We start from the raw sequence: 9,904 nt of genomic DNA on the forward strand, positions 1-9,904 counted from the left end.
GAGCCTTGGCTGTCCTGGACTCACTTTGTAAACCAGGCTGGCCTCAAAATCACAGAGATCTGCCTGCCTGTGCCTCGCCTAGTGCTGGGATTGCAAGTGTGCGCCACCACTGCCCCACTAACATACAGTATTAAGTCTTTCTAGAAGGGAGAACTAGAGGGGAGGCCTCACGGGAAAGAGCAACAATACAGGGTAATAATGGAACTGCATGTTTTCTGTCATTTGCAAAATCTAGACTCAAATACATAGGACATGAAAACAGAAGGGAGTCTACTTGGAGAGGAAGGGACCCAGTGACAGGGATGAGAAGAACAAACATGTGCATGAATGAAGAAGTCATAAGAGGGCGAGGGAACATGGCGTAGAGGCGATGAGTGCCTTCATACAAGGCAGCCACACTGAGCAGCTCACAACTACCTCTAACTCTGGCTCCAGGGGATCTGATCCCCTTCTGGCCTTTAAGAACACCCAGACAAAACATATAATGCACACATAAATAAAAATCAAAATTTAAAAGGTCACTATTTTATATATATTAGCTGAAACATTAAAAGGAAAAATCGAAACTTTCAAAGATCTGAAATGGCTAGGTCATCAACTAAAGACTGTTTACATTCTAGAGGTTAATCATACAGTTTCATACAACAATTAAAGAACAAATCTGAAGTATCACTTGACTATTAACTGTCAGAGTCAAAAACAAAAAAAAAAAAAACAAAAAAAAAAAACACTTCTGGCCAGGTGTGGTGGCCTTTAATCCCAGCACTTGGAGGCAGAGGCAGGTGGATCTCTGTGAGTTTGAGGTCAGCCTGGTCTACAAAGTGAGTCAAGGACAGCCAAGGCCACACAGAGAAACCAACCCTGTCTCAGGAAAAGAAAAAAGAAAAAAAGAAAAAAAACACTTCTTTGGAACAAAAGAGTCACAACTCTGCAGAGCTGCCATGAACTGACCTTTGAAATAGCATGCTCTTATTCCGGAAGGCAGTTAGTTTTTCATCATTCCTCCTGTCTAGGTAATATCCGAAGGCAAAGCCCATAGGGACAAGTACATGAACCCAGTGGTCACGGAGAAGTTGAAGTAAGCTCATCTTGACTGTAAGACAGAAAAGAAATTGCAATGCAGAATGCAGCAGTCCTTGAAATACTGAAATGACAGGCCCTGCGGCAGGGCGGGGCTGGCATGGTCTGCCCTCTCCCTAGGGACAGGGCTTCCCCTCTCCCAGAGACTCACCCTATAAACCAGAAATTTTGGTTCCACGGCCCCTTTTGCCCTTTCCCCACTTCCTTCCCCTCTCTCCTTCCCCTCTTCCCTCACCCCCAATGTGTGCTCCCCCTCCTCCTCTCACTCCTGTGCCACTTCCAATAAACCTGCATTTATAATAGCATAGCTTTGCCACCAGTTCCTTCATACTGATTATTTAATCAATCAGGGATGACTATGTGCTGGGAACAGTACACCATAGAGGGGCTGAGGGTGGATGTAATCAATGTATGTTATTTGAACGAGGATGCCATTAATATGTACAATTAACATGTTAACAAATAATTACCCTTTGATTTGGTTTGGAGAACTTTTTTAAACAGGCTCAATCTTGCTATAGTTATATTCTGGAACCTACTGTGTAGATGATGACCTTGAACCTCCAAAAGATGCTCCAGACTGCCTCCTAGTGCTGAGATCACAGGTGTAAACTACCACACCTGGCTTAAAATAAGTCATCTTTTAAATTGCATCAGATATAGGAAGATAGCTATGGACATGAGACATGTTAAAAGCATAAGCCTCTTTAGGTATGTTGGTATCAGAATGTATTTAAATTTTAATTGAAAGCGTGGTGGGGGGCAGGGCACACCTTCAATCCCAGCACAAGAGGCAGAGGCAGGAGGATCTCTGTGAGTTTGAGGCTGGTCTGATCAACAGAAACAATGTCTCAAACAAAGCAAAACTACCCCCCCCAAAAAACCCTACAAAACCAAACAACTTAATTCAAGATCAGATGATAAAGGTTAGTGTAAGGATTCCCTGTACTTGGGCCAGTGTGATGGCTCGTTGGATGAAAGCACTTACTGCCAAGCCTGAGTTTGATTCCCAGAACCCACAGGTTATACTCTCTGACCTCTCTGTATACATGCACACACATACACAAATAAAGATAATAAAGTCAGACTGCATTACACTATTTATGAAAACTTATTTCTTACTTAACCGGTAATTTGATATGCTGTAGAGCCAAGAAATGGAGAATTTAACATTTTTTACCTACAAAAACTGAGCATTTGTACTCTTTGTGTTGCTTCAGAACTTTCACATGTGTAAAATATTTGTAGAGGCCCTCATAATGGAATTTTAATATTTTACTAGTAGTGGAATTTGTGTGTGGGGCGGGGGGAGGGTTGAGACAGGGTTTCTCTGTGTAGCCCTGGCTGTCCTGGACTTGCTTTGTAGACCAGGGTAGCCTCAAACTCACAGTGATCTGCCTGCCTCTTGCCTCCCTGAGTGCTGGGGTTAAAGGCATGCACAACCAAACTCAGCTTAGTAGTGGAATTTCTGAGTAAAGAAATTTATTGAAAATTATCTTTTGAAGGATTAAACAAAATTGAACATAATGTGACAAGATCAGAAAACTAAATGACTATAAAAGAAAACAATTTTATAGAATGGATACTACATACTAGGCTATCATATTTCTATCTAGACTTTGGAGTAACTTTTTTTTTTTCTTTTTTTCTTTTTTTGGTTTTTCAAGACAGGGTTTCTCTGTGTAGCCTTGGCCATCCTGGACTCACTTTGTAGACCAGGCTGGCCTCCAACTCACAGTAATCTGCCTGCCTCTGCCTCCCGAGTGCTGGGAGTAAAGGCGTGCGCCACCACGCCCGGCTTGGAGTAACTCTTATTATCCACATTTTATATGGATACGGAAACAGCTTAACTTGGGGCGGGAGAGATGGCTCAGTGGTACTTGTTCTTGCAGAGAATGTAGGTTCTGTTCCCAGCACACACACCAGCTTACAACTATGCATAATTTCAGTTCCAGAGGATCCCATGACTTCTCACTACCAAGGATACCAGGTTCAAATGTGGTGTATATACATACATATATTCAGACAAAACAGCCATACATATAACATAATTAAACAAAACAAAAGCCTAACACAAAAAAGTATAAATTGCAAGCTGCTCTTCAAATTCATGTCCACTCCAAGCAATGCCTACTATATCCTGGCACTCTTCCTCCCCTTGAGTTAATATCTCTGATTACCTAAGTACTTTCTAGCTTTCAACACTTTCCAAAAGGCAGATGAGGAAGAACAGAACTGGCAATCAATTAAAAAAAAAATTGCAAATGTGTGCTGAATTCAATAGAAACACCACTGAATTGCCAATTTTCAGTTAAGATTTGGATACACAGATGAAACAAAAACACATCCACATGTGAATGAATACATCACATGGAACAGTTGCCAATCCTAGGAGACGCAACACAGTGCTGCCAGCAAGAGTGCTTAGCATAATCTGTGCTCAGCTTGTATCGATTCCATTCTTGCTTTACCTGATACGGGTCTGTATATTAACACAATTCTAATTATTTCTCAGATTTTAAGAACCTAGTACCTAAAAGTCCCAGTGTTAGACTATTGCCAAGAGCCACCTTGTTCAGGGAGCTCACTAGGCATGTGGGCTGTCTAGAAGGTGATCTGGTGTTTGCAAGGTCTTATACCACGATGTACCCCAAAACTGCTTCCAGTCTCCGACATGCTGTCAGGAGCCATTGATTTGGGAAAGTCCAGGAGGCATGAGAGATCTCTGGAGGTGATCCAATATTTGCAAAGTCTGTATCGTGATGTGCCCCAGAATTGCTCCCAACCTCTGACTACCCTGTCAATTGTGTACTGCTGTATCTCTCTGAAATCTGGCATTAGAGCCGGGCATGGTGGCGCATGCCTTTAATCCCAGCACCCAGGGAGGCAGAGGCAGGTGAATCACTGTGAGTCTAAGGCCAGCTTGGTCTACAAAGTGAGTCCAGGACAGCCAGGACTACATTCATGGCCAGCCCGGTCTACAAAGCGAGTCCAGGATAGCCAAGATTACACAGAGAAACCCTGTCTCGAAAAACCAAAAATAAATACATCTGGCATTGATGTGAATTGTTATTTTTTGGGTACTGACCAGCTCTGATTGAGCAAACTTCCTAGAGATTCTTATTGAAGATGTACTTTTTGTTATCCAGATGAATTGATCCCTGATTATGGAATTCCTGATTTGGCTCAAATAGTTTTAAAAGTTAAAGTTAGTTTATAGCTGCAATAAATACCTTTGTGGACGTCCAGATGCCTCACTTAGGATAGCCTACCAGCAGATTTGTGGCTTCAGATAAGCCTTCACCGCAGATGGCACCACGAATCCTGGTATTTGACCATAAATATAGCCAAATGTGTTTAAACTCCATGTGAACCTATATGGAATGATGTTACCTAGAGATGTCTGAATTTACTCTGTTTCTTAGAATGAAAGACAGACAAAATTATTGTCCTGAGCTCATAATAAACTAAGAGATAGCTGGATAATATATAGTCAGGTCCGTCCTAACTGATAAGTTGTATACTCTTGTAAGTTTCAGACCCTATTAACCTTAGACCCTGCCAACCTTCCTCATTTTAAACTCACCATGAACTTACATAATGGATACATAGATAAGAAGTGTTTAGATTTAAACCATTTAATCTGTTGTATTTTAGAATTCATCTGCTTTTGTGATTAATTGTACTCTTCTGACTATGAGGTAATTCCCTATTCTCAGAAGTATATATATGGGCTACAATAAATGTGAGCAGAGGAAAAGGAGAAAAGGAAGAAGAACGAGAGAGAAGTGAAGGGGAACAAAGGAGAAAATGAAGGAGAACAGAGGAGAAAATGAAGGAGAATAGAGGAGAAAATGAGGGAGAACAGAGGAGAAAAGATTGAGCAGCTTAACTTCAGTTGAAGTTAAACCGGCTGACTTCATCCACCTTTTCTCCTGGTCCTCTTCTCTTGAACGTATGTGTGGGAGTGGTTTATTTTCTATCTCTCTCTCTTACTTCTTATTTCTCTATAGATTAGCAAATTAAGTTAGCAGACTCAGGGGCATCAGCCTTCTATGGCTGATAAGTCTAAGTTTACATCAACTTAATGGAGATCTCCGCAAAGAGGCCTATCTACAGCTCAAAGAGCCTCCTTTTACGACCCCGTGCAGTTTCTAGCCAGAAGCTGCTTTTACAGCCTCAGCCATAGGAAAAAAGGTGGTCAGTTTAAGTTCTCCTCAGCCGCAGTACAGCCAGTCCCTAGAGAAGAAACCTTGGGCTCTTTTTCCCTTTCTTTCCTTTTTCTTCTTTCAATCCTGATCAGTGGCCTGAGGCATAAGCTCTGGTCACCCAAGAGATAAAGTAAACTAGAAGGGCATTTGCAATCCAACACCAGAGAAACTACCCTGGATCCTCTCCAGAGCACTAGCCGGGCATTAACAACTGGCACCCGCACTAGCCGGGCATTAACAACTGGCACCCGCACTAGCCGGGCATTAACAACTATAATCATGAAGTTTAATGCTGCAGTTACTAGAGTTCATAGTATATGATATTCCACATAGCAAATTCCAGTTTGAACATCACTGACCTAGAAAACCACGATGCAGCACATGATGAGTACATTCTTACAACTTACCATGTGGTAGTTTCATGTTGTAGTCTGTTGCCTAGCTACTGCTGGAGTTCTCTACCTTAATCACACATCACAACCACCTGGGGAGTCTTTTTTTTTTTTTTAAACTAGGGAATCTGGCCTTACGTCCAGGATGAGGCTGAAATAATAGAGCCCTTACTAGCTTTCTAAGAGATTGGTTTGGTCTGGTTCTATTCAGAAGAGAAGAGATAATTAGACTACGGGGCTCTTGCCACATATGGCTTCTTACAAACTCCGGAACAACTCACCCATTGATTTGGCTACAAATGCTTCTTGAAGGTATAGAGTAAGTGCAAGCAATCTTACTTTATTTCCTCTAAGACAGTGGCTCTCTTAGCCTTTAGTAAGTGGCATCGCTTATATTGAAATGTTAATCAAGGGCTCACCAAGTGAACTGATGACCTTTGTAAACCTGACCCAGTCAAGTATAGAGATGATAAAGACCTTTGGTAATAAGTTACTTTAAAAGCACTCAACTGCAAAATACAGATCAATGTCTGTTCATGAGAATGTGTGTGTACTACAAACTGAAGACCCAGAAGGATGGCTCAGCAGGTAAAGGCACCAGCCATCAAGTCTAAGGACACAAGCTTGATTCCTGGGACCCACATGACCGAAGCAGAGTTGACAACTTGACAATTGTCCTCTAACCTCTGCACCAGCAAGTGTGCTGGGGCATGAAGATGCACACAAGTAAATGAAAAGGAGAAAAAATAGTTGTTAGCTTCATTTGCACAACTGTTAGAGATCATTTTGTATTAATGAATACTTGCTGATGCCCAGCTCAGAGCAACTTAAAATAAGCTCACAGCCCCCAGTAGGCTACAAGCCATTACTATGTTATTATGAGAGATGGGTTTGGTCTGCCTCTATTTAGAAGAAAAGAGATGAAGGCCTCTTGTCACATATGAGTTCTTACAGATTCCAGACATAATAACATTGGCACTAAGAAAAGGATCTTTTATAGAATCCATAGTTGGACTCAGTCATCATGAAAGTCCTAGAAAGGCATCTCATATTACCAGTGGCACAGAATATATTCAAGAGGCCTAGGGAGCCGTGCAGTGAACATTATGACCGTGGATGTCTTCTTACAAGTAGGTGATCAGGAAGGGAAAAGCTGAACTTCTATGAGTCACAATGATTTCCCATAAAATGGGTAAGAGAGCCATGGTGGTGCACACCTGTAATCCCAGCACTGGGAGGCAGAGGCAGGTGGATCACTGTGAGTTCAAGGCCAGCCTGGTCTACAAAGCAAGTTGAGGACAGCCAAGGCTAACAGAGAAACCCTGTCTCAAAAAACAAAACAAAACAAAACAAAATAATAATAAAAATAAATAAAATGGGTAAGAGGAAGTAGAGTGAGAGGATCTTGGCCATCTTTGTCTAGTCTAGGCAATGGTGGTGAGAGCCTGGACAAACTTCACTAAGGCGAGCCTAAGAAGTTTTCAGGGAAGCTAAGAATGTTAGTTAGAGGACAGGACCAATTAACTGCTTTAAGAAATATATATTCCTGAGCTTGTTTGGAGGTTCTAGCATGGGAGCGCAGCTACTCATACACCCTTGACCGAAGACCGGTCCTCCTCTATTCAGGGAAGGTCGTCCTCTTCGACCGAGCGCGCAGCTTCGGGAGGGACGCACGTGGAGCGGTGAGGGAGGAAGGGGACACCCGCCTAGCCAGCCAGATCAGGCGAATCAATCCTGGCGATCAATGGGGTGACAGATGTCGCAGCAGAGAAACCCTGTCTCAAAAAAACAAAAAAAAAAAAAAAAAAAGAAAGAAAGAAAGAAAAGAAATATATTCCTGACTGGTGCTTATGAGAGTACATATTAATAGTCTCTTTTTAGCTCTTCGGAAATATTTTATTATTTTCAGCTTTTTAAAGTGTGTGTGTGTGCATATGAGTGCAGGTGCCCAAGATGGCAAAAGGTATCAGAGCTGCAGCTGTGAGCACCCGATATGGGTGCTGGGAACCAAACCTGGGTTCTCTGGAAAAGCAGCAAGCGCTGTGAACCTCTGAGCCAACCCTTCTCTCTGTCAGGGTCCATAAGAACTGTGTTTTGTTGTGTTTGAGTTTTGTTTTGTTTTTCAAGACAGGGTTTCTCTGTGTAGCCCACGCTGTCCTGGACTCACTTTGTAGACCAGGCTGGCCTTGAACTCACAGCGATCCGCCTGCCTCTGCCTCCCCAGTGCTGGGATTAAAGGTGTGCGCCATCATACCTGGCAAAAACTGTGTTTTTATTTCAGAATTTGAAGCAGCTATAGCATTTTATTTTGTTTTTCAAGACAGCATTTCTCTTTGTAGTCCCAACTGTCCTGCAACTTGCTCTGGAGATCAGGCTGGCCTCAAACTCACAGAGATCTGCCCTCCTCTGTCTCCCCTGTGTACCACTGTCTGATGCTATAGTAAGGGGAAGAGGAAGAAGAAGAGGAAGAATGAGGAGAAAGAGGAAGAACTGGGAGGCTGGGTGAGGTGACTTTAATCCCAGAGGCAGAAGCAGAGGCGTCTCTGTGAGTTCCAGACCATCCTGGTCTACAGAGTTCCAGGACAGCCAGAGCTACGCAGAGACACCTTGTCCCAAAGGAAAAAACAAACAAACTAACTAAAAGAGAAAGAAAGAAAAGAAACTTGAGTTTCACGTTAGGGCTTTAAGGAGTCACTTGTCTTTTCCTCTCTTGGGGAGAGGAGAGCGAGAGTTGAGGGAGAGAGAGAAGATGCTAGGGGTTCCACTTAGCTTTGTAAAGCACATGCTGGGCACAGAGATACACACTCTGCCTCAGTCGCTTATCTTTTAATATTAAAGTGATCCAAATTTTATAGCAACCTTCTAACAAGACCCAAATCCTCTTAGGATTCTTCCCTTCTTAGAGACAGTCTTACTATGCTGCTCAGGCTGGCTTCAAACTTACTATCCCCCTGCCTCATCCTCACACGCAGTTGGAATTACAGAAGTGTGCCACTTGGAAAATGTGTTTCTGCATAATCACTAACATACAGTCCTCGCCACAGCAATGCAGGTTTGTTAAGTGACAAGGTCTCAATGCAGTGGGCATTTTTTTTTTCTTCAGATGAAGAAATCCAAGTTCAGTCATAGCAAAGTACCTTGCTTTAAATTACAAGCAAGTTAAAAGAGTCAGGATTAGTGCAGTACAATCTTTATCCTGATATGGCTTAAGCTCTTGCGTTCTACTGTCTCTTGTATGTACACTACAAATAACTCTACGACTACTTTTCTGTGGTGGGGGCAGAGCCTCACTCTGTAGCTTACAACTCAGAATGTACACAAAGCAAGTCTTGAAATCTAGTCTCAAACTCAAGAGAGATGCCAGTGCCTCTGGGCACTGGGATTAAAAGTATTTACTACCAAACTCAGCTTGTGTTTTCTTAAAAACAAAAAAGCAACCAAAAAAAAAAAAAATCCACAATTTTTTCTAACATTTTTCTTTAACACAGTTTTCTTTCTCCTTCCAAAAAGAAAACAGACTGGTGTGAGTCTTATTTTGGTGAGTCACCTTGTGTCTAACTGGACCCCACAGTACGTTATAAGTACTACTCACAAAGTGTCACCTAAACCATGGAAAACAGAACTGAATGCATGGAGCAATGGAACCTGAGATTGTGACATACACGTGCTGGAAACCAAGCATAAAGCCATGTTTTTAAAGGGCAAATGAGTTAAGTGCGGGTTTCCTATTTACCAGAGCGAAGTTGGGTGAGGAGACACGTCTGGGCCTGGGCGAATGTGCGCTGTTTGTGAGTGTGAGCCGCGTTCCGTGCTGTGGGATCCTCCAGTGCCCTCCCCAGTCCCGCAAGGGCGAGCCAGTAGGGTCGTCCCGAAGACTTTGGTTTAAGCCGGGATCAGCGTACCCTTTGTAAAAGGTATGGAGCGGGCAGGGCGCGTAGTGATCACCGGAAGGCGACCCTGGCTTCCCTTCCCCATGAGCCTTCCCCAGAACCCTCCCACCCGCACCACTGCGACAGATGGCGCCCACGTCCCCAGACCCACCTGCAGCCTGGTGCCAAGCCAAGCGCGACCCCACAACCAAGGGCAGCGGCAGGGAGCTGGGCCACTGGCGCCGGCGGAAGCCGTGACCTCAGGAGCTGCCACTCGCAGCGCCAGCCCTCGGGACAGGGGCGGTGACGTCGAATCAACGCCTCTTTCCTCTCTCGCCTGACAAGTGAGTGC

At 43.4% G+C, this 9,904-nt stretch overlaps 1 protein-coding gene across 1 annotated transcript; it reads right to left on the minus strand.

Annotated features, from left to right (window-relative positions):
- Positions 1-920: 920 nt before the first annotated feature.
- On the minus strand, positions 921-9,891 carry Ndufb1 (NADH:ubiquinone oxidoreductase subunit B1). The gene is made up of 2 exons (XM_051150737.1): positions 9,725-9,891; positions 921-1,093 (listed from the first exon to the last, which is right to left on the minus strand). The coding sequence occupies exon 2, from the start codon at positions 1,086-1,088 to the stop codon at positions 921-923; it is 168 nt and encodes a 55-aa protein (XP_051006694.1). The 5' UTR covers positions 1,089-1,093; positions 9,725-9,891.
- Positions 9,892-9,904: the final 13 nt, after the last annotated feature.

This window comes from Acomys russatus, chromosome 1, assembly GCF_903995435.1.
Source record: "Acomys russatus chromosome 1, mAcoRus1.1, whole genome shotgun sequence".
Taxonomy (NCBI): Eukaryota; Metazoa; Chordata; class Mammalia; order Rodentia; family Muridae; genus Acomys; species Acomys russatus.

Excerpts from the sequence above, each read along its gene's own strand:
- Ndufb1 (XM_051150737.1), bottom strand. The coding sequence starts at position 1,088 with ATGAGCTTACTTCAACTTCTCCGTGACCACTGGGTTCATGTACTTGTC.